The 27,983-nt window shown below is 46.5% G+C and overlaps 1 protein-coding gene across 1 annotated transcript in view; it reads left to right on the top strand.

The window, feature by feature from the left end:
* dnai3 (dynein axonemal intermediate chain 3) overlaps nucleotides 1-27,983 on the top strand; it is a 142,338-nt gene that overhangs the window by 67,653 nt on the left and 46,702 nt on the right. Inside the window, exons 12-13 of the mRNA XM_072510314.1 lie at nucleotides 12,328-12,450; nucleotides 16,343-16,416. Of these exons, the coding sequence (XP_072366415.1) occupies nucleotides 12,328-12,450; nucleotides 16,343-16,416 (197 nt within the window). The remainder of the gene's footprint in view (nucleotides 1-12,327; nucleotides 12,451-16,342; nucleotides 16,417-27,983) is intronic.

Below are 27,983 nucleotides of genomic sequence, written 5' to 3'. Positions count from 1 at the left end.
TGGAAGAGACAGGTAACACTCGAGTAGGAAATAGTATGTTGTTAGGTTGGGTCAGAGTAAAGGAAATAAGTTGTAACTTAGGTTTACTGTGTATATACGTGAATGTGCCAGTCCACTGCAGGCAGAGATACATGTGAATTTAACGTCCTGGTGGTAATGGAGACCGAGGACAAAAAAGGACAGGACTGGATATTAAAAATTCCTGGGTTACAACATGTTCAGGAAACATAAGAAAAGAAAGATTGGAGATGGGGGTAACAGTAGTGAGAGAGAGAATATCCGAGAGGGTCAAGGGCAGAATCTATTTGGTTAGAATTAAGAAACAATGCAGGTACGATTAGACTGCTAGCTGCATTCTACAGGCCACCAACTAGTGGGAAAGATGTAGAGGGAACATATTTGCAAGGAAATTACAGAGAGATGCAAAAGCTACAGAGTATGGGGGACTTTAGTGATCCTAGTGTAGACTGGGATAGTAACAGTGTAAAGGGCAGAGGGTGATAAAAAGTGTGATCGGGAGAATTTACCACACCAACATTTTCCCAGTCGCACAATAGATTCAAACTGATAGATCTGGTTCTGGGGAATGAGGTGTGTCAAGTAGATCAAGTGTTCGCAAAGGGAACATTTAGCAGGCAGTGATGATTATATCATAAGGTTTAATTTGGCTGTGGAAAAGAGTACGGAACAATCTAAAGGGAGAATAATTAATTGTGGGAAAGATCAACTTCAGTCAGGTTGGAACAAATCTGGCCCAGGTAAATTGGAATGAAAAACTATCTGGCAACAAACTGTAAAAGAACAAAGGGCTACCTTCAAAGAGGAGATAGTTTCGGAACAGTCAAGGTAGGTCCTCATGAGTGCAAAATGTAGGCCAACCAATCCAGAGCTCCACATATGACAACAGTGATAGAGAGTAAGATGAAGCAGAAAAAGGGTGCATACAAACTACATCAGGTAGAAAATACAATTGAGAACGAACCTGAATGTAGAAAGTTTAAAGTGATAAATGAAATAAGGGAAGAAAAGCGAGAGTAAGAGCACGGAAGCTACCGTAAGAGGGAAACCAAAAGTCTATCATAGGCATTGAAAAATTAAAAGTGGGGGGCAGCACGGTGGCGCAGTGGTTAGCACTGCTGCCTCGTGGCGCCGAGGTCCCAGGTTCGATCCCAGCTCTGGGACACTGTCCGCGTGGAGTTTGCACATTCTCCCCGTGTTTGCGTGGGTTTCGCCCCCACAACCCAAAGATGTGCAGGGTAGGTAAATTGGGCACGGTAAATTGCCCCTTAATTGGAAAAAATGAATTGGGTGCTCTGAATTTATATTTTTAAAATGGGCAATTGGAATAATTAAAGATCAACAAGAGGATATAAGGGTGAAGGCAGGGGGTATGACTGAGAGGAATACTTTGCATCTGTTTTTACCAAGAGTGGAGTTGCTCCACAGGTCATAGTGAACAAGGAGGTAGCTAAGACACTGAAGGGGTTAAACATTGATAAGAAGATGTTAGCAAGATTGTTTTTACATAAAGTTGGTAAATTACCAGGACCAAGTCGGGTGAATCCAAAGATACAGAAATTGCAGAGACATTGGTCATAATTTTCCAATCCTTCTTCGATAAAGGGTGATGCCAGAAGACTGGAGAATTGAAAATGTTACACCCTCATTGAAGGTAAAGATATAAAGATAAGTTCAGCAACTACAGGCCAGTCTGTTTAACCTCAGGAGCAAGTAATCCGTTAGGAATGATCATTCAGGACAAAATTAACGATCAATAGGAAAATGTGGGTTAATTGTGTAAAGCTCGCAGAGACTTATAAAGGCCAAATCGTGTTTCACTAATTTGATTGTGCGTTTTGATGAGTTAACACCGAGGGTTGATGAGGGTAATGGGGTTGATGTGCACACTATAGGTTTCACATTCCTGGCCGACCAAGATCCCACATCAGTGAAGGCAGCTAGTGATCTAAATGCCCGGTTGCCTCTGGAAAACAACGCAAGTGTGAACCCTGGCCCAACACCAAGCTCTGCTTCCGTGAAATGAGAGAATCCCTCACCATTGTGGCAAACTTCTAGGCCATTATTTCCAATTTGGGGCACCACAATTTGGGAAGGGTGTGAAGGCCATCGAGAGGGTGTAGAAAAATTACAAGAATGCTTCCAGGAATGAGGAGCGTCAACCATGCAGATGGATTACAGAAGCTGCGATTGTCCTCCTCGGAATACAGAGGACAAAGGGAGATTTGATAAAGAAGATTTGAAAAATCATGAGGGGTCGAGATGGAGAAGATGGGGAGAAAATATTCCCATTAGCAGAAGGCTGAAGAACCAGGAGGAGACCAATTTAAGGTGATTGGCAAAAGAGAAGGATTTTACGCAGGGAGGGTCTGAATCTGGAATGCGCGGCCTGACATCGTGGGGAAGGCAGATTTAATCAAGACTTTCAAAAGGGATTTAGGTCGTTATCTGAAGTGGAAAAAATTTAAAGGGCTCCGTGGAAAAGTCGGGGGAGTGGGACTGAGTGAGTCGCTCTTCCGGAGAACTGGCACAGACAAGCCAGGAAGAATATCTTCCTTCTGAGTTGCAGCATTATGTGACTGCATGATTCTACGATTACTTACATCTCCAATGCGGCTGTACCGTGGGCAGCTCAGTAGCACAGTGGTTAGCACTGTTGCTTGACAGCTCCAGGGTCCCAGGTTCGATCCCCAGCTCGGGTCACTGTCTGTGCGGAGTCTGCACGTTCTCCCCGCGTCTGCGGGGGGTTTCCGCCGGGCGCTCCAGTTTCCTCCCACAAGTCCCGAAAGACGTGCTTGTTAGGTGAATTGGACATTCTGAATTCTCCCTCAGTGTACCCGAACAGGCGCCGGAAAGTGGCAACTAGGGGCTTTTCGCAGTAACTTCATGGCAGTGTTAATGTAAGCCTACTTGTGACAATAAAGATTATTATTATTTTACCCTGTTCCCTTACCAATCAGGGGCCGGATAGACACTTCATGACTTGATTCTGAATAGCCATTTTTCTTCTCCCATGTGGCCAACAGATTTTATAATTAATAAATAGAAGAAATGTTTTCAAATGCTAAGGTCTGGACTTTACCGCTTTGCCCACTGGAATATTATGGTTCCCCCAATGTAAACGACAAATTAAATGACCTGTCGCAACTGCTGGTGGGGGGGGGGGGGGTGGGTGACATGCCGTGGGTCAAATCCCGGCCTACATATATTTCACACCCTTTGATTTTCCCTCAGAGTTTCTCTGGCAGCAGTTTTCTGAGACGCAGTTGATGTGAAAAGCAGTTCGTGCCAACGGCTTTGGAATGAAATGTGACTTCTGGATATGACATACTCTGAAAAAATGTCCATTAAAGTTAAGAAAGAGATGCTGCCCTCTCTCAAAAGGACAAGAGAATCATGCGCCTTGTATCGTTAATCTTAGCGATTGTGTAAACAAACTAAAAAGGAACCGCAAGATTTTTGTGTAGGAGGCCTCTTTGTTTATTGATCTTTACTGGAAACGACAGCTGGGCGCAGCGTGGAAATGGTTTGGGATTGTTTGCCCACTTCACATCGTTCCATAGCTTCCCATCTGTGCAGCAGTCCCACTTAAACTGGAAATAACCCCCTTTGCCGATGAGCAAACTCAAGGCGGCAGCCAAGCACAGGATCGATAAAAGTTAAGAGAAAGGAAGCAGTCTACTGTGCATTTCCTCTCACTTTGTTGAGGATCTGGCAGCCATCTCCCCTCTATCTCTCTCTCTCTCTCTCTCTATCCCAAACACCATCTACACTCTCTGGAACTCTGCTCCTTATGAAATGAAATGAAATGAAAATCGCTTATTGTCAAATGAAGTTACTGTGAAAAGCCCCTAGTCGCCACATTCCGGCGCCTGTTCGGGGAGGTGTGTAAGACAATTGAACCGTGCTGCTGGCCTGCCTTGGTTTGCTTTCAAAGCCAGCGATTTAGCCCTGTGCTAAACCAGCCCCTGTCAAACCTGCTGTGCTCTCTCCTCAACTTCCGAACGCCCCGTAAAATGTTTTTTGTCTTATTCACCCCGGGATATGGACGTTACTGGCAAGGTTATAATTTATTTCCCATCCTTAATTGCCCTTAAGAAGGTGGTGGTGAGCCGCCTTCTCGGTAGTTAAGGGTCAGCCACATTGCCCAGAATCGCATGGCGGCCAGACCAGGTAAGGATGGCCGAAGGGCATTGGTGAACCTGATGGCTTTTGATGGCAGTTAATAAGACGATTATTTAATGGTCACCATTATTGGATCTAGCTTTATTTATATCACTGAATTTAAATTTCCCAGCTTCAATGGTGAGATTTGAAAATGTGTCGAGATTATCGGGTCAGTCCTCAGGATTACCAACCACTAACATAACCACTGTTCTAGCGAGCCCCGATATGACCATCACTTTCAGTCACCTGGTCTGGTTGTTCTCTGAACTCTTTGATGGCTCTGAACTCTTTGATGGCACTGAACTTTCCACCCTCATGAAGATGAATGTTGGCACATTTCACCCCACTGTTGTTGATATTGTCTTTCATGTGGTTAGAAATAGAATCTGCTGCTTGTTCCATCACTTCCAATATATAATATTCACTGGATGTGGCATTCCTCAACACCAGGCTCCACCTAACTATCCACCTTTATAGCCTGAGAACTGGATCACAAGAACCTTCCGTAAACCAGAGAAATTGGGTGGGATAATGAAATTTAATTGTTTCCTTTTTGAGATAAAGTGTTCCTTGAAGTTTTTAAAAGCGCTAACTGGCGGTTTGACTAACGCAGCTGAAAATGGGACTTACACCAAAATTAAGCATATTTTATAAATGTGTTTGCTCATCAACGTTTGAGTGATCCGATTTAAATTCACTGAATTTTTTTTTAAAAACTCTAATGAACCATTTCATAGTCTCATAGTGTACACCAGTCAGTTTCTTAATAAAGTAAATGATTTTTGACACGAAAAGTCTATTCAAACCTGTCAAATATTTGCGTGTGCGCCTCAAGTAACGAACGCAATTCAAGGATTCTTCCTGAACCACTCCCAGTCCCAGTTTGCAGCATCTCAGAAGTTTGGCATGGGGGGGCGGGGGGTTGTGTGGAGAGGAGAAGGGGTGGTGGTGGGGGGTGGGGGGTTGTGTGGAGAGGAGAAGGGGTGGGGGTGGGGGTGTGGAGAGGAGAAGGGGGGCACGGTCAGATTTTTGGGCAGGGACCTATCCTGGGGATGGAATCTTGAAATAGCGGGAAAGATCACAGTAAACTTGAGCGCAAATGTTTTTAGGTCTGACTCATTTACGTTTAAAACTGCCCAATCCTTAGCCCATTCAATGGGAGTGCACTGATATTACTGGTGGAAATAAGCAGGAACTTTTCGCCTTCATTGATGCACATCATTTTGCCCAGTCTTTTTGAATTTTGGAGTCAATTGCATGAGAGATTTTGTTCCCTTCTCTGGCTACACTCTGTTCTCATATTTGCAACATCATTAAGATTACCTCTGTTCCTGTTTCAGCTCATTTCCTGCTGAAAACCCTCATCCATGCTTTCATCTACTTTGGATTCAATTAATTCGATGCACTCTCAGCTGGTCAGCCACATTCTAACCCCCCCCCCCCCCCCACCCCGTAAATTTGAGATTAACTCCGCAGCCCATGTCTTAACCCACACCAAGTCTCCTTCCCCTTTAACCCCTGTGCTCGCTGCCTTGCATTGCCTCAGGGTCAAGCAGCGCATTCTTTTAAAAATTCTCGTCCTTGTGCAGAAATCCCTCCATTGCCTCACCCCCAAAGATGTGCAGGTTAGGTGGATTGGCTATGCTAAATTGCCCTTAGTGTCCAAAAATAAAAAGGTTAGATGGGGTTACGGGGACAGGGTGGAGGTGTGGGAATAGGATGGAGGTGTGGGCTTGGGTCGGGTGTTCTTTCCAAGGGCCTGTGCAGACTCGATGGGCCAAATGGCCTCCTTCTGCACTGTAAATTCTATGAAATCCTCTGAGATATCTGTGCTCCTCTAATTCTGGCCTCTTGTACATTCCCAATTTTAATTGCTCCCCCATTGGTGCTGTACCCTTGAGCCTGGACCCATCCTCTGGAATTCCATCCACTACCCTCTCCACATCTCTCTACTTCACTTACCTCCTTTAAGACACTCCTTAGAACATATCCCTTTAAACAAGCTTTTGGCCTTTTGACCTAATAACCCCTTTTGTGACTTGGTGCCGTACTTTGGGCGCAATGCTCCAGCCTCGTTACGCTCTCGCTCAAGCATAACAAGGCCAGTGAATAGCGGGAGAGGCCAAAAACTAGATCCGCGTCAGGCGGCAAACAGTTTACGATGCAACCGGCCCGCTCCCAAAAGCAAAATCAGGATCTCGCCGTAGTGTAGCGACAAAGCAATTCTTTTTATACAATTAATGAAAGCTACCCCATTCCCAACAGCCTCCCGTCATTCAGCGGCCTCCCAAGCAAGTGCTCACACTGGAGCTAATTAGTACTCCTTTTGACAAACGTGAACCTGGCGGAAGGGCTTCTGTGGGGAGCCGAGGAAGTGGGTAGCCATCTTTGCTCACAAGCAGCGAGCCCGTATGAGAATCTTTCCGATGCTCACAGTGATTCTGTTGGAGTTTGGGAAAGTCAGAATGGTGATAAGATAATGGCAGGAACAGGAGTCTGACCCAGACAGCACCAAATTAAATATTCCCATTTGGAAGAATGGAATTACTGGACTGGAGGGCATGTCTTATGAAGAAAGGTTGAGGGAGCTAGGGCTTTTCTCCCTAAAGCGAAGAAGGCAGAGAGGTGACTTGATAGAGGTGTACAGGGCGATGAGAGACATGGATAGAGTGGATAGCCAGAGACTTTTCCCCAGGGTGGAAATGGCTGTCACGGGGGGGACATAATTTTAAGGTGATTGGAGGAAGGTATACGGAAGATGTCAGAGGGGGTTCTTTACACAGAGAGTGGTGGGTGTGTGGAATGCACTGCCAGCAGAGGTGGTGGAGTCAGAGTCATTCGGGACATTTAAGCTACTCTTAGACAAGCACATGGACAGCAGTAAATTGAAGGGGCGTAGGTTAGGTTGAACATCGTGGGTTGAATGGCCTGTACTGTGCTGTACTGTTCTATGTGCTAAACCTCTTCAGTCAGTGCATGGCGAACCTGTGGAACTCTCTCCCGCAGACGGCGGTGGAGGCCAAGATTTCTAGATGCTAAAGATGTCAAGGGGTATGGGGAGAGCGAGGATCTGGTGTTGGGATAAAAGGTCAGCCAGGACAACATTCCATTTGCCTTCCTAATCACTTGCTGTACCTGCATACTAACTTTTCCTGATTATATATCAGGACACCCAGACCCCTCTGTGACTTAAGAGTTCTGCAATCTCTCTCCGTTTGAATAATTATTGTAGATAAATAATTATAGACAAAGAGACTGCTTAAGTTAAATAGCATCCCATACACATTAGATTTCAATATACCTGAGCAATGCAAAAAGCAGACTGAATCTTTAAATGGATTACAGGGGATATGTATAAATATTATCCTTTGAGTGATTTCAGTTTTAATTGAAGTTTTCATACAAACTTTTCCACATTTATTAGAAAGAGTTGACATGCCAGGTACTTTGAACCACTCAAATCTGTCTGACTCAGGGGAATGTATAGTCGGCACAGGTGTTAGCTTCCCAGTGTTCTTAATGCCCTCAGGTCACAGTTAATTCTACCCTTCATGTCTAACTTGATTAAGTTTAACCTGTTACAGTATTACCTCACACAGTTATAGTACAGTGATAACTGTAACAGTTTGAGTACAGGGATAGCTGACACAGTTATGGTACAGTGATAGCTCACACAGTTATAGTACAGTGATAGCTCACACAGTTATAGTACAGTGATAACTCACACAGTTATAGTACAGTGATAGCTCACACAGTTACAGTACAGTGATAGCTCACACAGTTACAGTACAGGGATAGCTGACACAGTTATAGTACAGTGATAGCTCACACAGTTACAGTACAGTGATAGCTCACACAGTTATAGTAGAGTGATAACTCACACAGTTATAGTACAGTGATAGCTCACAGTTATAGTACAGTGATAGCTCACACAGTTATAGTACAGTGATAGCTCACACAGTTATAGTACAGTGATAGCTCACACAGTTATAGTACAGTGATAACTCACACAGTTATAGTACAGTGATAGCTCACAGTTATAGTACAGTGATAGCTCACACAGTTATAGTACAGTGATAGCTCACACAGTTATAGTACAGTGATAGCTCACAGTTATAGTACAGTGATAGCTCACACAGTTATAGTACAGTGATAGCTCACACAGTTATAGTACAGTGATAGCTCACACAGTTATAGTACAGTGATAGCTCACACAGTTATAGTACAGTGATAGCTCACAGTTATAGTACAGTGATAGCTCACACAGTTATAGTACAGTGATAGCTCACACAGTTATAGTACAGCGATAGCTCACACAGTTATAGTACAGTGATAACTCACACAGTTATAGTACACTGATAGCTGACACAGTTATGGTACAGTGATAGCTCACACAGTTATAGTACAGTGATAGCTCACACAGTTATAGTACAGTGATAGCTCAAGAGTTATAGTACAGTGATAACTCACACAGTTATAGTACAGTGATAGCTCACACAGTTACAGTACAGTGATAGCTCACACAGTTACAGTACAGGGATAGCTGACACAGTTATAGTACAGTGATAGCTCACACAGTTACAGTACAGTGATAGCTCACACAGTTATAGTAGAGTGATAACTCACACAGTTATAGTACAGTGATAGCTCACAGTTATAGTACAGTGATAGCTCACACAGTTACAGTACAGTGATAGCTCTCACAGTTATAGTACAGTGATAGCTCACAGTTACAGTACAGTGATAACTCACACAGTTATAGTACAGTGATAGCTCACACAGTTACAGTACAGTGATAGCTCACACAGTTATAGTACAGTGATGACTCACACAGTTATAGTACAGTGATAGCTCACAGTTATAGTACAGTGATAGCTCACACAGTTACAGTACAGTGATAGCTCTCACAGTTATAGTACAGTGATAGCTCAGAGTTATAGTACAGTGATAGCTCACACAATTATAGTACAGTGATAGCTCAGAGTTATAGTACAGTGATAGCTCACACAGTTATAGTACAGTGATAACTCACACAGTTATAGTACAGTTATAACTCACAGAGTTATAGTACAGTGATAGCTCACACAGTTATAGTACAGTGATAACTCACAGTTATAGTACAGTGATAGCTCACACAGTTACAGTACAGTGATAGCTCACAGAGTTATAGTACAGTGATAACTCACACAGTTATAGTACAGTGATAGCTCACACAGTCACAGTACAGTGATAGCTCACACAGTTATAGTACAGTGATAACTCACACAGTTATAGTACAGTGATAGCTCACACAGTTATAGTACAGTGATAACTCACACAGTTATAGTACAGTGATAGCTCACACAGTTATAGTACAGTGATAGCTCACACAGTTACAGTACAGTGATAGCTCTCACAGTTATAGTACAGTGATAGCTCACACAGTTATAGTACAGTGATAGCTCACACAGTTATAGTACAGTGATAGCTCACACAGTTACAGTACAGTGATAGCTCTCACAGTTATAGTACAGTGATAGCTCAGAGTTATAGTACAGTGATAGCTCACACAGTTATAGTACAGTGATAGCTCAGAGTTATAGTACAGTGATAGCTGACACAGTTATAGTACAGTGATAACTCACACAGTTATAGTACAGTGATAGCTCACACAGTTATAGTACAGTGATAACTGTAACAGTTTGAGTACAGGGATAGCTGACAGTTATAGTACAGTGATAGCTCAGAGTTACAGTACAGTGATAGCTCACACAGTTATAGTACAGTGATAGCTCACACAGTTATAGGACAGCGATAGCTCACACAGTTATAGTACAGTGATAACTCACACAGTAACAGTACAGTGATAGCTCACACAGTTACAGTACAGTGATAACTCACACAGTTACAGTACAGTGATAGCTCACACAGTTATAGTACAGTGATAGCTCACACAGTTATAGTACAGTGATAGCTCACACAGTTATAGTAGTGATAGCTCACACAGTTATAGTTCAGTGATAACTCACACAGTTACAGTACAGTGATAACTCACACAGTTACAGTACAGTGATAGCTGACACAGCTATAGTACAGTGATAGCTGACACAGCTATAGTACAGTGATAGCTCACACAGTTATAGTATAGTGATAACTCACACAGTTACAGTACAGTGATAGCTGACACAGCTATAGTACAGTGATAGCTCACACAGTTATAGTATAGTGATAACTCACACAGTTACAGTACAGTGATAGCTGACACAGCTATAGTACAGTGATAGCTGACACAGCTATAGTACAGTGATAGCTCACACAGTTACAGTACAGTGATAGCTCACACAGTTATAGTACAGTGATAGCTGACACAGCTATAGTACAGTGATAACTCACACAGTTATAGTACAGTGATAGCTCACACAGTTATAGTACAGTGATAGCTCACACAGTTATAGTTCAGTGATAACTCACACAGTTACAGTACAGTGATAACTCACACAGTTACAGTAGTGATAACTCTCACAGTTATAGTACAGTGATAGCTCAAGAGTTATAGTACAGTGATAGCTCACACAGTTATAGTACAGTGATAGCTCACACAGTTACAGTACAGTGATAACTCACACAGTTACAGTACAGTGATAGCTCACAGAGTTATAGTACAGTGATAACTCACACAGTTATAGTACAGTGATAACTCACACAGTTACAGTACAGTGATAGCTCACAGAGTTATAGTACAGTGATAACTCACACAGTTATAGTACAGTGATAACTCACACAGTTATAGTTCAGTGATAGCTCACACAGTTATAGTACAGTGATAGCTCACACAGTTATAGTACAGTGATAACTCACACAATTTTACTGCTAACCAGCTGAATCACTCCGTGGTAACACCTTGACACGTGCACAATTTTAAATTTATTTCCAACTGTTTAACTTTATTCTTGTCGTTGTTGAAATGAGAAAGCAAGGTGGGAATAATTTAATTTGCCATTTCTCACCTTCTCTGTATCGTAAGGGAACATAACGTAAGAACACACAAAATAGTAACGAATGGACCATTCGGCCCATTGATGCTTCTGTGCCATTCGTACATAGCTACATACGTAGCAAATAGAAGCAGGAGTAGGCCATTCGGCCCTTCGAGCCTGCTCCACCATTTATTATGATCATGGCTGATCATCAAATTCAATAGCCTGATCCTGCCTTTCCCTTCTATCCCTTGATTACTTTAGCTCCAAAATCTATATCTAATTCCTTCTTGAAATCACACAATGTTTTTGTTGTCGTGAATTGCATAGATTCACCACTCTCTGGGTGAAGACATTTTTTATCGCCCAGAGTGTCGTTGGCCTGTGGAATTCCCCACCCGGGTGGGGCAGTGGGGGCTGGCTCACTGAATATTTCAAGGCCGAGTATGACAGACTCTTGATTGACAAAGGATGGAGCCAAGGTTTATAGAGGCGGGGGAGCTAACAAGAAAGTAAAATTAAGGTCACAATCAGATCAGTCATGATCTTATCGAATGGAGGAGCAGGCTCGAGGGGGCCCTACTCTCAATTCATCTATTCATGCGATTTTGAAAACGGAAGTGACTCACCACCTAAACAACAAACATTTGTGTTTTCAGTGATTGTTACCGCTGGTTCAAGGGTCAGTTGTCCCAGTCAGGCCACTCCCACTCGACTGGTCAGGCTGTGTAGTTGAAAGGGTGAGACTTGTGCTGTTTCAGGAAGGATCTTTGATGGTACCCCTTGCTCGACGGTCTCGGAAACGAGCCAGCATATTTGTAAAACTTGCTTCGTTTAAAAAAACAAAACAAATTCACTAATTAATTTTCAGTGATTTCAAAACTAGTCACTCACAGGTTGAGGACTGGGCACCCTTGTTGAAATGCTTATTTCTGGTGATAAACCCATATTTAGATGTATTCGTGCAATTGCATCTGGTCATAATGCATAAATATATTGACAAATACTTCTCAACGGGAATGAAACAAAAACAAATAATTATATTTGATTACGCTGACCGATAGCACAAGCTCATGGGAGAGTATGTTTGCGATTTTGCAAGTGGCTCATTCATTTTTGGGTGTATCATTTTGCGAATCCTGCTTTTGGATATTTGGATAATAGATGTTTGTATTTTGTCTTACAGCCCGAGTTAGATCCGACACCTCGTTTTGAGGTACCCATTGCTCACTATTGTGGAGTGTCATCAATTGAACATGGACACAAAACAGTTATTTCTGACTTATGCTGGATACCAGATCACTTTGAGGTAAAGAAACTTCATTTAAAACTTAATGTGGGGCAGCACGGTAGCACAGTGGTTAGCACTGTTGCTGCACACCGCCAGGGTCCCAGGTTCGATTCCCGGCTTGGGTAACCGTCTGCGCGGAGTATGCACGTTCTCCCCGCGTCTGCGTGGGTTTCCTCCGGTTTCCTCCCACAAGTCCCGAAAGATGTGCTGTTAGGTGAATTGGACATTCTGAATTCTCCCTCCGTGTACCCGAACAGGTGGCGGAATGTGGCGACTAGGGGCTTTTCACAGTAACTTAATTGCAATGTTAATGTAAGCCTACTTGTGACAATAAAAGTTAAATTATTAAGATTAATAATATATTATTATTCATCTTTGATACTTACCGCTTAGAGGTTAGACGAAAGAGAAAATGCTGGAAAATCTCAGCAAGTCTGGTAGCATCTGTAGGGAGAGAAAAGAGCTAACGTATGAGTCCGATGACTCTTTGTCAAAGCTAACAGACAGAGAAAGTGGGGAATATTTATACTGTGGAGTGAGAATGAAAGATGAGTCATAGCCACAGAAACCCAGGGAAACCGGGTGCTAATGGCCACAGAAACCCAGGGGAAAGAGGGCCAATGGCAGTCCCCAGAGAGGACAAAAGATGTGAAAGGTCAAATAGCAGAGAAACTGACATCAGAGGATGAACTGTAGATGTGGGAAGGGGGAAGAAAAGAGGAGAAAGGTGAAGGAAAGGTGGATATGATTGGGGAGGGGGTGGGAATTAAATATATATTAAGAAAGAAAGAAATGGTAAAAGACAGTTAAAATGAAATGAAAACAAATGGGTCGAGGTGGGGTAGATGTTGTTCCTCCAGTTGACGTTGAGCTTCACTGGAACATTGCAGCAGGCCAAGAACGGACATGTGGGCATGGGAGCAGGGTCTTTTGTTAAAATGGCAAGCAACAGGAAGGTCAGGGTCCTGAATGCGCACAGACCGACCATGTTCAGCAAAGCGATCCCCGCTTAGAGGTTATTTTGCTGGGCTAGTAATCGAGAACACTTATGATGAGGAAGATGTGAGATCAAATCCCACCACCGTAGCTGAGGAATTTAAATGCAATTAATTTGCTTTGCTTGGCCCTTGTTCAATCGCTATTGTTGATGTACTATTTGCAAATACTTTGTCGATTATTCTTTTTTGTCTACTGTGTATGTTCCCCTTGGCCACAGAAAAATACTTTTCACTGTATTTCGATACATGTGACATATAAATCAATCAATCTAATGAAATAAATCTGAATTAAAAGATTAAAAAACGTCTTATCAGTAATGGTGACCTATCCGGTGATATACTTTGGATCATTAATGCCCTTTCGGGAAGGACATCAGCTGTTCTCATCCAGCCTGGCTGACCTCTGACTCCAGACCCAAAGCAATGTGGTTGATTCCTGACAGCAATCTGAAATGACCTGGAAAGCCCCGCCATTGTGGAAAAATGGACAATGAATGCTGGCCTTGTTTGTGATACCTATATCCAGTGAACATAAAGAAAAATGTGTCTTCAAGTGTTTGTGGGATGCAGGCGTCGCTGCTTGGGTTTATATTTATTGTCCATCCCTAATTAACCTCGTGAAGGTGGTGACGAACAGCTTTCTTAATTGCTGCAGTCCATCTGGTTCAGGTACAACCGCAGGAGGCGGCACGGTAGCACAGTAGTTAGCACTGTTGCTTCACAGTGCCAGGGTCCTGGGTTCGATTCCCAGTTTGGGACACTGTCTGTGCGGAGTCTCCCTGTGTCTGCATGGGATTCCTCCGGGTGCTCCAGGTTTCCTCCCACAAGTCCTGAAAGAGTGCTGTTAGGTGAATTGGACATTCTGAATTCTCCCTCTGTGTACCCGAACAGGCACCGGAGTGTGGCGACTAGGGGCTTTTCACAGGACCATCATTGCAGTGTTAATGTAAGCCTTCTTGTGACAATAAGGATTAATAATAATCATTTTTATTGTCACAAGTAGGCTTACATTATTTATTATTATTATTATTATAACTCAGGCTGTAATATATAACACAAAAAGATTCACCCAACATCTATTTTCCAAATTTCCAAAAACAAACAAAATTCATAGATACATAGAAGATAGGAGCAGGAGGCCTTTTGGCCCTTCGAGCCTGCTCCACCATTCATCACGATCATGGCTGATCATCCAACTAAATAGCCTAATCCTGCTTTCTCCCCATAGCCTTTGATCCCATTCTCCCCAAGTGCTATATCCAGCCGCCTCTTGAATATATTCAAACTTTTAGCATCAAATACTTCCTGTGGTAATGAATTCCACAGGCTCACCACTCTTTGGGTGAAGAAATGTCTCCTTATCTCTGTCCGAAATGGTTCACCCCGAATCCTCAGACTGTGTCCCCTGGTTCTAGACACGTCCATCATTGGTAACATCATCCCTGCATCTACCCTGTCTAGTCCTGTTAGAATTTTATAAGTCTTTATGAGATCCCCCCTCATTCTTCTGAACTCCAGCGAGAACAATCCCGACCTAGTCAATCTCTCCTCATATGACAGTCCCACCATCCCTGGAATCAGTCTGGTAAACCTTCGCTGCACTCCCTCGAGAGCAAGAACATCCTTCCTCAGAGAAGGAGATCAAAACTGCACGCAATACTCCAGGTGTGGCCTCACCAACACCCTGTACAATTGCAGCAACACATCCCTGCTTCTATACTCGAAACCTCTTGCAATGAAGGCCAACGTACCATTAGCCTTCTTTACCGCCTGCTGCACCTGCATGCTTACCTTAAGCAAATGGTGCACAAGGTCACCAAGGTCCCACTGCACCCTCCCCTCTCCCAATTTACAACCATTCAGGTAGTAATCTGCCTTCCTGTTTTTGCTTCCAAAATGAATAACCTCACACTTATCCAAATTATACTGCATCTGCCATTGACTTGCCCACTCGCTCAACCTGTCCAGATCTAGTTTCAGAACTAGTTTGATTCAATTGACAAAGTCCAATACCTAAAAATGCTTACAAACTCAACAGCATTTGTAATTCTGGTGCTACTTGTAGATAATGCACACTGCTGCCTCTGTGCATTGGTGATGGAGGGAATGGTGAATGGAGTGCTATTCATCATTGCTTCTTTGTCCTGGATGGTGTTGAGCTTCTTGTGTGATGCTGGTGCCTCACTCAACCAGGCAAATGAGGAGTATGTCTTCACTCCTTACGTACTTTTGTCTTGTAGGTGGAGATGATGGCATAGTGACCATGTTGTAATCCAGAGACCCAGGCTATTGTTTTGGGGGGCATGGATTTACATCTCGCTACCCTGGCTGGTGGCATTTAAATTCAATTAATTAAATCAATGAAATAACAATCCTAGAATTGGGAGCCTGATAATGGTGACGATGATGTTACCATCGATTGTTGTAAAAACCCATCTTGTTCACTGATGCCCTTTGTGGTTGAAAATCTGCCATCTGCTGACTGATGTGTATTTATTGTGTGTTTTTATATTAACTTATTGCATTTCTAACCGCACCAGTCTAAAGCAGAAATGGAATTGTGTGAGAGCGCGCTATTCTGGCCTCCAGTCCATTTCCAGTTTTCATTGCTTTAACATTGGTGACCATTTCTTCAGTTATCTGGGCTCTAAAGTTTGGAATTCCCTCCTTAAACCTCACTCTTCTCCTTGAAAATGCTCCTTTAAACCTACCTTTACGGCCAGGCCATTTATTATTTAAATGAATGTCTCTTTATGTGACTCGGTGCCAGATTTTCTTTGATAATACTCCTGCGAATTGCCTTTGAATGTTTTACTATATTAAAGATGCTATATAAATGAAAGTATTTATTGTTGTAACACTGTCTAAAGTTGATCACTTTGCTGATGAAAACATTACGGTTCTTTTTCAAGGTAACAAAGTTTGGCGTCCCGTGTGAGATTGGAGAAGGGAATTCTGTCCAACTTATCACATGCTCTCCTGATTGGTGAATATGCAACATTTCTATTTTGTTTCTTGTCACTTTGTTTTTCCTGCCACTGTAATTGTAAAGGAGGTTTAACGGATTGTTTTTCCGAATTTCAAAGATTCGCTCCTCTCCCTCCTGGTCCTGTCTACTGGATACAAATTCTGCTCAGTTTGATCGCAGAAGATCCTCACTTCATTTTGTCGTATTTGCAGAGCGCTTTCAGTTAAGACGTCAGTGTTGACTATTGCTGCCATTAACCTGAGGCCAGCAAAGCGGACAGGAATCTGTCAAATGACGTGTGAATGTGTGCCTCACTTATACCAAATCTCTGTCTATTTTTCCTGCAACTCCATGTGTCAACCTCTTCAAACTGCTTTCCAGCCCTTCCACAGCATTTAAAAAGCTTGAATGAATCGTAGGGCCTGTGGTTCACTGGGGCCGTCACACAGCGTTAGTATGGTGATGATGACCAGGAGCTCGCCCAACTTGCCTGGCTCCGTGCAGAGCCAGGTAGAGCAGGAATGAGTCTCCCAAACCGACATAATCAGTGATGTCCTATCTGTCTGACCTCATTAAACTATTCCTCTTTGTCCTTCTTGTAATAACTTCAAGAATTGGCCGCACCAGTTAACTTATAAAACACGATTTGTTACAACTATAAACAACTATTTACAGAGTTCTCTAAAATGGTCTTTCCCGGGGCAGCATGGTGGCGCAGTGGTTAGCATTGCAACCTCATGGCGCCGAGGTCCCAGGTCCGATCCCAGCTCTGGGTCACTGTCCGTGTGGAGTTTGCACATTCTCCCCATGTCTGCGTGGGTTTCACCCCCACAACCCAAAGATGTGCAGGGTAGGTGGATTGGCCATGCTAAATTGCCCCTTAATTGGAAAAAATTAATTGGGTACACTAAATTTATTTTAAAAGAATGGTCTTTCCCTATTGCGCTCCAGGGTCCAAATGCTGGGACAAGTCCCAATATGTTCCAGTAAATTTCCAAATCCGTCCCTGATTGGACTGGTGGGTCACATAACTGCTCCCTCAGAGAACGCCCCTTAAAGGGGCTAGCCAGTCCACTAGATGAAGGATGGTATTGGGCCGTTCTGATATGTTTTATTCCGTTAAAGGTCATAGACGTCTGGAACTCGGCACCGGTAATAGCTGTTCCGTTGTCCGACACGAGGACCTCTGATATCCCACGGATTGCAAAACCCTGGCGCAACTTCTCAACTGTGGCATAAGCAGTTGTGGATCTCATTCAAACGCCTCCATCCACTTAGAATGGGCATCCGCTAACAACAAAAACATTGTGCCCATGAACGGTCTCACATAGCCGATGTGGACCTTAACCCATGGTCGACATGGCCATTTCCATGGCCGTAAGGGAGCTACGGCAGATAACTTCTTACGGAATTTGCACTGATTGGAGTACTTTGCCATTCTTTCAATTGCAGAGTAGGTGCCAAGCCACCACACATAACTTCCCGTTAGCATCTTCAATTTAGGCACAACTGGATGGGCACTATGTATCTCTTCCAGTAATAGTTCCCTTCCTAGCTCAGGAATGACCACTCTCGCTCCCCTGAGGCCAACACCACCCTCACAGCTGAGATTATCTTTCCTGATCTGATGAGGCTTCACTTCCTCTGAAGATCGCTCATTCCGCCATCCATACAATATCTTCAGTTTCACCTTCGAGACAGTGGGTCTCTGTTTGTCCAGTACTTAATCTGTTGAGCCGGCACTGGCAAAGTGTCCTGAAAATAGGGGCAGCACGGTAGCATTGTGGATAGCACAATTGCTTCACAGCTCCAGGGTCCCAGGTTCGATTCCGGCTTAGGTCACTGTCTGTGCGGAGTCTGCACGTCCTCCCCGTGTGTGCGTGGGTTTCCTCCGGGTGCTCCGGTTTCCTCCCACAGTCCAAAGATGTGCGGGTTAGGTGGATTGGCCGTGATAAATTGCCCATAGTGTCCAAAATTGCCCTTAGTGTTGGGCAGGGTTTCTGGGTTATGGGGATAGGGTGGAGGTGTTGACCTTGGGTAGGGTGCTCGTTCCAAGAGCCGGTGCAGACTCGATGGGCCGAATGGCCTCCTTCTGCACTGTAAATTCTGTGATAATAAAAAATCCATGGCCATTCTTATCTCTTCTGGTGGTGTGTGGGGTGCACTCATCTCTGGCAAAGGAATATGACTCATGGCATCTGAATTGGTTATTTGTGTCCCTGGCTGATGTTCAGAAGCCAACAAGAACATCACCAACCCTGTATCTGGGTCGAAGCTATTGTTGGAACTGCCTTATCTTCCTTAAATAAGCCCAACAATGGCTTGTCGTCTGTCACTAAAGTGAAATGTCTCCCGCATAGATTTTGGTGGAATGTTTCGATGTCACACATCCAGGCCCCCTCGCTTGATTTGTGAATAGTTCTTTCCTGTGTCTGTAAGGCTTCTCGATGCATATCCCACAGGTCTCCCCGTCTCATCATCCATTCTGAGCGATAAAACATCCTTAACTTTAAATGGGGATGCATCACATGTTAGTATTATCTTATCATGGGGCCGAAGTGCACAAGTAAACACAATGACCGCCCCACCTGCTTGACCTGGTCAAATGTCTCTGTGACCACCTGGTCAAAATGTGGTGCCTTCCACACCCAGATGTTTCTTTAATAATACATGCAGTGGAGCTAACATCATCATCGACAGGTTTGGGAGGAACTCCCACAATAGTTAACCATCCCCAGAAAGGATTTCAGTTCTAAGGTAATACGAGGGGCCGGTGGCTCCTTTAATGCTGTCACCTTATCCTCCATGGGGTGGAACCCCTGTACATCCACCCAATAACCCAGGTAGGCGACCTCATTGGCCTGCAAGGTGCACTTCTCTCTCTCAGGTCCACCCCTGCTTCCTGGTATCTCCTTAACACTTCCTCCAAATTCGACAAGTGTTCTTCTTCTGTAGGTCCTGTTACTAGTACATCGTCCAAGTGCACAACGACACCCAGCAGCCATGCAGTAAAGTCTCTATGGATATCTGGAATGTAGCACACATTGATGAAACTCCAAAAGGGCAAGCATCTGTACTGGTACAACGCCTTGTGGGGGCTTATGTTCATATATTCCCTCGAGGCATCATCCAGCTCCAGCTGCTGATTGATATGACTCAATCTAACTTGGTGAACATTTAACCCTCTGCCAGTTTCGCATACAGATCTTCAATTTTGGGATTGGGCTACTTGTCCAACTTCGCAGCTTGGTTCACCGTCAGTTTGTAATCGCCACAGATGTGAATGGTTTTATCCGGTTTCACTACTGGCATAGTGGGTGCTGCCCATTCTGCAAATTGCACTGGTTGAATGATGTCTAGGTCTTCCAGCCTTTTCTACTCTGTTTCAACCTTCTCCAATCATGCATACAGCACAGGTATAGCCCTGAGAAATCCTGGACTGCCTTCCTGGTTCACTCCTTTCATTTTTCCCAGTTCTTTCTGGAAAACATCTTGGTATTTGCTGATGATCAAGTGAGGGCACCCTTCTTTGATGTTAAAAATCTCTAGCCAGTTTAATTTGATCTCCTGGAGCCAGTCACGCCTCATTAAGCTTTGTCTCTGACCAGCCCCCACGACTCAAGGCGACTGAATGGATTGCTATTGATAACTCACTGGGGTCATCTTTGTACCTATTATCATCATCATAGAATCATAGAATTTACAGTGCAGAAGGAGGACATTCGGCCCATCGAGTCTGCACCGGCCCTTTCAAAGACCACCCTACTCAAGCCCATGTATCCACCCTATCCCCGTAACCCAGCAACCCCCACTTACCCTTTTTGGACACTAAGGGCAGTTTATCACGGCCAATCCACCTCACCTGCACATCTTTGCACTGTGGGAGGAAACCGGAGCACCCGGAGGAAACCCACGCACACACGGGGAGGATGTACAGACTCCGCACAGACAGCGACCCAAGCCGGGCATTGAACCTGGGACCCTGGAGCTGTGAAGCAATTGTGCTGACCACTATGCTACCGTGCTGCCCCTTCATGGCTAGCTTCATGGCCTCTCCCATATATGTTGTCAGTTTGTCCCAGTGTTGTTCACCCTGGGGTGGACCCCTTCTTGAAGGTACTGGTAGGTCTGCTCCCACCACCACGGTGGCTGAGGCCCCAGTGTCCACTTCCATCCATAATGCCCGTCTGTTTACCACTAAATGTTTTAGCTCAATGGACTATACAGCTGGTTTGTGATGCAGAACAAGGCCAGCATGTGGGTTCAATTCCCGTCCCAGCTGTGTACCTGAACAGGTGCCGGAGTGTGGCGACCATGGGCTTTTCACAGTAACTTCAATGCAGTGTAAATGTAAGCCTACTCGTGACAATAAATATTATTATTAATTCTACTATGTTCGGGGCCACTTTGCCCACTTTTATATTATTAACTTTCCACTCCGTCTCAGGACCATCTTCAATACAGTATACCAGTGCTGTACTGATTGACTTACTAGTGCTAGGCAGGCTCTGGTTATTCTTGCACTTAGGGGGCAGCACGGTGGCGCAGTGGTTAGCACTGCTGCCTCACGGCGCCGAGGTCCCAGGTTCGATCCCGGCTCTGGGTCACTGTCCGTGTGGAGTTTGCACATTCTCCCCGTGTTGGCGTGGGTTTCGCCCCCACAACCCAGAGATGTGCAGGGTAGGTGGATTGGCCACGCTAAATTGCCCCTTAATTGGAGAAAATGATTTGGGCGCTCTAAATTTTTAAAAAACAATTCTTGCACTTGTATCGCAAATGTCTTTTTTTCCCAACATCTGAAGCATTCAGCTTCCTTAAATCTGCATACGCCTGGGGGGGTGGCTTCCCCCACACCTGTAACACTCTGTGGATTTAATCTTCCATATCAGCTGGCTCTTCCATTTCCCATATTAATTTCCTTGCTTGGACCAGCGCCTTCACTGCTGGCGCCACTGCTGCTTCTGACTTCACACCCTAACCGGCATAATGTGCTGCGCAAAGTGCTGTGTTACTGCTCGGCACCCTTTTCCATGCTGTATGGCTAAAGCATGAGGCACGCTCAATTGAACAAAGACTAGAGTTGGATACAACTGAGGCTTTATTGCTCTAAGATGTGTGGCCTCCCACAGCAGCTGGCGAAATGGCTGCTGAATGGAGGACACGCATATTTATACTCCGCCTACTGGGCGGAGCCAGCAGGCAGGGACTACCGGCGAACCTGTAGTACAGGTCCTACCTTACATCACCTAATACAGGTGCAAAAGTGGTTTACCACATTCACCCCCTGTTAAAATTGAGTCAGGCGGGGGTGGTGGAGAACTATATATAACAATGAATTTATATTTACGGTATTTGAGCAGAAAAAAAATGTCTTTTGAAGTCCGGTGGACCAGTTAGAGATTTAACCGGTCTGGTGCCTTGATGTTTCGCTGGGAGTGACGTAGCGGTGACGACGATGTCGATGCTGGCCTGATGTTCGGTGACTCCGGGAGTGTGCCAAAATCCTCTTCATCCTCGGGCGTGGGCAGGGGAAGGACGGATGGTCCTGGTGGGGTTAATGCTGGGAGCGCCGGGGACGGGAGGGTGGCGCCGGGCCGGAGGGGTCTGTGTGTGTCTGGAACCTGCTGGTGCCAGGTCCCTGAGGGAGACAGTATCCTGGCGGCCATCGGGGTACGCCGCGTAGGCATACTGGGGGTTTGCATGGAGCAATTGCACCCTCTCCACCAACGGGTCCGGCTCGTGGAGTCGGACGTGCCTACGGAGCAGGACTGGTCCTAGAGCCGCGAGCCAAGTCGGGAGCGACACTCCGGATGTGGACTTCCTGGGGAAGGCAAAAAGACGTTCATGGGGTGTGTTATTAGTAGCGGTGCACAGCAGTGACCGAATGGAGTGGAGTGCATCAGGGAGGACCTCCTGCCAGTGAGAGGCTGGGAGGTTCCTGGACCAGAGGGCCAGTTGGACCGCCCTCCATACCATCCCGTTCTCCTTCTCTACCTGCCCGTTTCCCCGGGGATTATAGCCGGTCGTTCTGCTGAAGGCGATACCCCTGCTGAGCAGGAACTGACGCAGCTCATCACTCATGAATGAGGATCCCCTGTCACTGTGGATGTAGGCGGGGAAACCGAACAGAGCGAAGATAGTGTTTAGGGCTTTGATGACGGTGGCAGACATCATATCGGGGCATGGGATGGCGAAGGGGAATCTGGAGTACTCATCGACCACACTGAGAATATACGTGTTTCGGTCAGTGGAGGGGAGGGGCCCTTTGAAATCCACGCTGAGACGTTCAAAGGGGCGGGAGGCCTTCACCAGGCACACACGGTCCGGCCGGTAGAAGTGCAGCTTGCATTCTGCACAGACCTGGCAGTCCCTGGTGATTGTCCGCACTTCCTTGATGGAGTAGGGCAGGTTGCGAGCCTTGACAAAATGGTACAACCGTGTGACTCCCGGGTGACAAAGGCTGTCGTGCAGGGTCCGGAGTCGGTCTACTTGTGCGCTGGCACATGTACCTCGTGATAGGGTGTCTGGGGGCTCGTTGGGTTTGCCGGGGCGATACAAAATCTCGTAATTATAGGTGGAGAGCTCGATCCTCCACCTCAAGATTTTATCGTTTTTGATCTTGCCCCGCTGTGTGCTATTGAACATGAAGGCTACCGACCGTTGGTCAGAGAGGAGGGTGAATCTCTTACCGGCCAGATAATGCCTCCAATGCCGCACAGCTTCAACAATAGCTTGGGCTTCTTTTTCGACGGAGGAGTGCCGAATTTCTGAGGCATGAAGGGTGCAGGAAAGGAATGACACGGGTCTGCCTGCCTGATTGAGGGTGGCGGCTAGGGCGACGTCCGATGCGTCGCTCTCTACTTGAAAGGGCAGTGTCTCGTCTACTGCGTGCATCCTGGCCTTGGCGATATCGGCTCTGATATGGGCGAAGGCCTGTTCTGCCTCGGCCGCCAGGGGAAAGTGTGTGGACTGTATGAGTGGGCAGGCCTTGTCCGCATAGTTTGGGGCCCACTGGGCGTAATACGAGAAGAACCCCAGGCAGCGTTTGAGGGCCTTGGGGCAGTGGGGGAGGGGGAGCTCCATGAGGGGGCGCATGCGGTCGGGATCGGGCCCCAGAACTCTATTATGGACCACATAGCCAAGTATGGCTAAGCGGGTCGTGCTAAATACGCACTTCTCCTTGTTGTAGGTAAGGTTGAGGAGAATGGCGGTGTGGAGAAATTTGGCAAGGTTGGCACCGTGGTCCTGCTGGTCATGGCCGCAGATGGTGACGTTGTCTCGGTACGGGAAGGTGGCCCGCAAACCGTACCGGTCGACCATTCGGTCCATCTCCCTTTGGAAGACCGAGACCCCGTTAGTGACGCCGAAGGGAACCCTGAGGAAGTGATAGAGATGACTGTCCGCCTCGAAAGCAGTGTATGGGCGGTCTGATGTACGAATGGGGAGCTGGTGGTAGGGGGATTTGAGATCTACCATTGAGAAGACCCGGTACTGCGCAATCTGATTGACCATATCAGATATGCGTGGGAGGGGGTACGTGTCGAGCTGCGTGTACCGATTGATGGTCTGGCTGTAGTCCACGACCATCCTGTGTTTCTCCCCAGTTTTAACGACTACCACTTGGGCTCTCCAGGGGCTGTTGCCGGCCTCGATGATGCCCTCCCGAAGCAGCCGCTGGACCTCGGACCTGATGAAGGTCCCGTCCTGGGTGCTGTACCGTCTGCTCCTGGTGGCGACGGGTTTGCAATCCGGGGTTAGATTGGCGAAGAGGGAAGGTGGATCGACCTTTCGGGTCGCGAGGCCGCACACAGTGAGGGGTGGTAGGGGCCCGCTGAATTTGAGGGTTAGGCTCTGGAGGTTACACTGGAAGTCCAGGCCGAGTAGTAGAGCAGCGCAGAGGTTAGGGAGGACGTAGAGGCGGAAGCCGCCGAATTCTATGCCCTGGACCGTGGGTGTGACCATACAGTACCCCCGGATCGTGACGGAATGGGATCTGGAGGCCAGGGAGATTCTTTGGTTGGCTGGGTGTACCGCGAGGGAGCAGCGCTTTACCGTATCTGGGTGTATGAAGCTTTCGGTGCTCCCGGAGTCCAGCAGGCAAGAGGTCACGTGGCCGTTGATTTTCACACTGGTCGATGCGGTGGCCAGGTTGTGCGTACGAGACTGCTCGATCGTCAGTGAGGCGAGTCGTGGTCGGTTGTCGCTGGTGTCGGATGATGGGGAGCCTGGGGGGCCATGTCCTGGAATGCTGTCAGTGTCCATGCCCCGTGGGGGAGACAAGATGGCGGCGCCTGAAGATCCTGCGAGGGACAAGCTGACGGCGCCCATGGGCCGCACGTGGACTGAGGGGGAGAAGATGGCGGCGCCCTCTGGTCGCGTGTGGCCCCGGGAGGTGAAGATGGCGGCGCCCATTGTGTGTAGACTAGGGGGGTGGGAGCGATAGCGGCGACTGCGCGGGCCTGGCACACCGCGGCGAAGTGGCCCTTTTTGCCGCAAGCCTTGCAAAGGGCCGCGCGGGCCGGGCAGCGTTGGCGCGGGTGCTTCTGCTGGCCGCAGAGGTAACATCGGGGGTGCGCGGGCTGGCGTGTGGCGCAGGCGTACTGGCTGGGTAAGGCCCCCGCTGGGGTGGCTGTCTGTGGGGTCCACGATGCGTAGGAGGGGTGGGCCGCGCGGCTGGGGGTGTAGGCCTGACTGTTGCGCGAGGCGACCGTCATGGAGAGCGCTAGCTTCTTTGTCTCAGCTAGATCGAGCGTGGTCCCTTCTAACAGTCTTTGGCGTATGAGGTCCGACCCAATCCCCGTAATGAACGCGTCCCGCATAAGGAGGTTCACTGGCCGTAACGGCCTAACAGTCACAGTCCCGGACGAGTGGGATTCGGGTCTGCCAGAAGTCTTCTATGGACTCACCAGGGAGTTGAGAGCGAGTGGCGAGTACGTGCCTGGCGAAGAGCGTGTTCGTCTTCTGTGCGTAGTTTTCTTTGAGAAGCGCCATGGCGTCGGCGTAGTTCGGGGCGTCCTGGATCAGCGGAAACACGTTGGAGCTCAACCTCGAGTACAGGATCTGTATCTTCTGAGCCTCCGGAAAAGGGGTGGTCGCTGAGTTGATGTACGCCTCGAAGCAAGCTAGCCAGTGATTAAAGTCCTTTTTGGCGTCGCTTGATTGCGGATCCAGCTGCAGGCGATCTGGTTTGTTTCGGAGGTCCATCTTTTAGAAAATCTTAGAGCAATAAATTGATGCACAATCAATTGAACAAAGTCTAGAGTTGGATACAACTGAGGCTTTATTGCTCTAAGATGTGTGGCCTCCCACAGCAGCTGGCGAAATGGCTGCTGAATGGAGGACACGCATATTTATACTCTGCCTACTGGGTGGAGCCAGCAGGCAGGGACTACCGGCGAACCTGTAGTACAGGTCCTACCGTACATCACGTAATATAGGTGCAACAGTGGTTTACCACAAAGCAATCGCCAGTACTTTTTAAAAAACCTACGTCCAGTTCTGCCCTAAGATTATTTTCTATGGCTTCATCGTTAACATCACACAATGCAATGAAGGTTTACCAGACTGATTCCAGGGATGGCGGGACTGTCATATAAGGAGAGATTGACTAGGTTGGGATTGTTGACGCTGGAGTTCAGAAGAATGAGGGGGGATCTCATAGAGACTTATAACATTTTAACGGGGCTAGACAGGGTAGATGCAGGGAAGATGATATCAATTGTTGGTGTGTGCAGAACCAGGGGTCATAGCCTGAGGATTCAGGGTAAACCATTCGGACAGAGATGAGGAGACATTTCTTGACACAAAGAGTGGTGAGCCTGTGGAATTCATTCCCACAGGAAGTAGTTGATGCTAAAACTTTGAATATATTCAAGATGAGACTGGATAGAGCACTTGGGGAGAATGGAATCAAAGGCTATGGGGAGAAAGCAGGATTAGGCTATTGAGTTGGATGATCAGCCATGATCGTGATGAATGGCGGAGCAGGCTCGAAGGGCCAAAAGGCCTCCTCCTGCTCCGATCTTATATGTGTATGTATAGTAACCGATCTCTTCGCATCTCACTTCATGCAGTGACAAAATCGCAATGCTCTGCATTCTTCTTCAGCAATCTTCTTCAGCATCACCATGAAGGCAGCAATGATTTCTCCTGGGGCTCTCCCGGTTGCATGCTGTAAAAGTACTGGGGGCTTGGGATGGTCGTGCCCTTTGAGTAACTCTGCGATCTCTGCAGATGTATTGGTATCGGGGGCATCCAGTAATGTTAAGCTTCGAATCAGACTATAGGTCTGTGCCCTACATGCTTTACAAAATTACTCTCTGCTTCTTCTCCCCCTCTATTTCATTCACACTGAAAAATAATTTTAAGTGTTCCACATACTGGGATATGGGCCAAATGCAGGCAATTGGGACTAGCTTAGTGGTAAAAACTGGGTGGAATAAAAACTGGCCAGCATGGACAAGTTGGGCCGAAGGGCCTGTTTCCATGGTGTAAACCTCTATGACTCTATACTGTACCCAATCCTCTGCAGCAGGATCGAACGGCTCTAGTTTTCTGAAAAGAGGCACTTTGACTGTTCGCTTCCTTGCAGGCTGGACTTGTCGGAACTTGTTCTGCATCTCTTTGCAATCTGATGTTTCTCCATTAATTCTTTGCAATCTGAGTCTCTGGTCTTTACCTTGTCGCCAATGTAATAACTTCAAGAATTGGCTCCACCAGTTAACTTAGAAAACACAATTATTACAACTATACTGCATAAAACGGCCTCTCCATACTCCGCTCTCGGGTCCTACTATTGGGACACAACACATCCCAATTGAATCACAACTCCGTCCCTGATTGGACTAGCGGGTTACATGACTACTTCTCAGAGAGCATCCTTTAAAGGGGCTAGCTGTTACACTCCTCGACCTGTCCGCAGTCTTTAACATGGCTGACCACTCCATTCTCCTTCATCACCTCTCCACTCTTACCGAGTTGGATGAGACATCTCTCACCTGGCCCTATTCTCATCTATCCAACCATAGATCGAGAATTACCTACACTGAACCCTCATTGAACCATTAGCTCTGGGTCTCCCTCAAGGTTCTAACCTTACCCCCCTCCTATTTCTCATCTGCAATTTCCATCACACAAAAAGCTGGATTTTGCATTCCCTGCTGGTGGGGTTGAAGGCCGGGAGACATTCCAGCAGCCCATTTGTCTGATATTTTAGGGGGGCGGAGGAGACAAGCTCTTCCTATTTATTCCCATAAGCTAATGGCTACTCAAGGCTATCATCATGCCTCCTGCTGCCATTTTGCTAATGGTGAGGGTGGGGGTGGGGGTGGGGTGCTAGGCCATGTGGGAAGCCTGACAGCTTTGGTATTATGGTGAATGTATTACTGCTCCCATTCACCATTGTATTACATTACATTGTATTATGTTGGTGCCCTTGTGGGCTCCGCCCCCTCAGGGGAGGTATATAGATCTGCAGCCTGTAGGCGGCACTCAGTACAGAGCAGTCCCAGGCAGGCACAGTTCTAGTTGATTAAAACCACAGTTCACTTCAACTCTCCGCCTCGTGTGAATTGATGGTCGCGTCA

The sequence above is a fragment of the Scyliorhinus torazame genome, chromosome 7 (genome assembly GCF_047496885.1).
Source record: "Scyliorhinus torazame isolate Kashiwa2021f chromosome 7, sScyTor2.1, whole genome shotgun sequence".
Lineage (NCBI taxonomy): Eukaryota > Metazoa > Chordata > Chondrichthyes > Carcharhiniformes > Scyliorhinidae > Scyliorhinus > Scyliorhinus torazame.
This window is presented reverse-complemented; position numbering and strand designations above follow the sequence as displayed.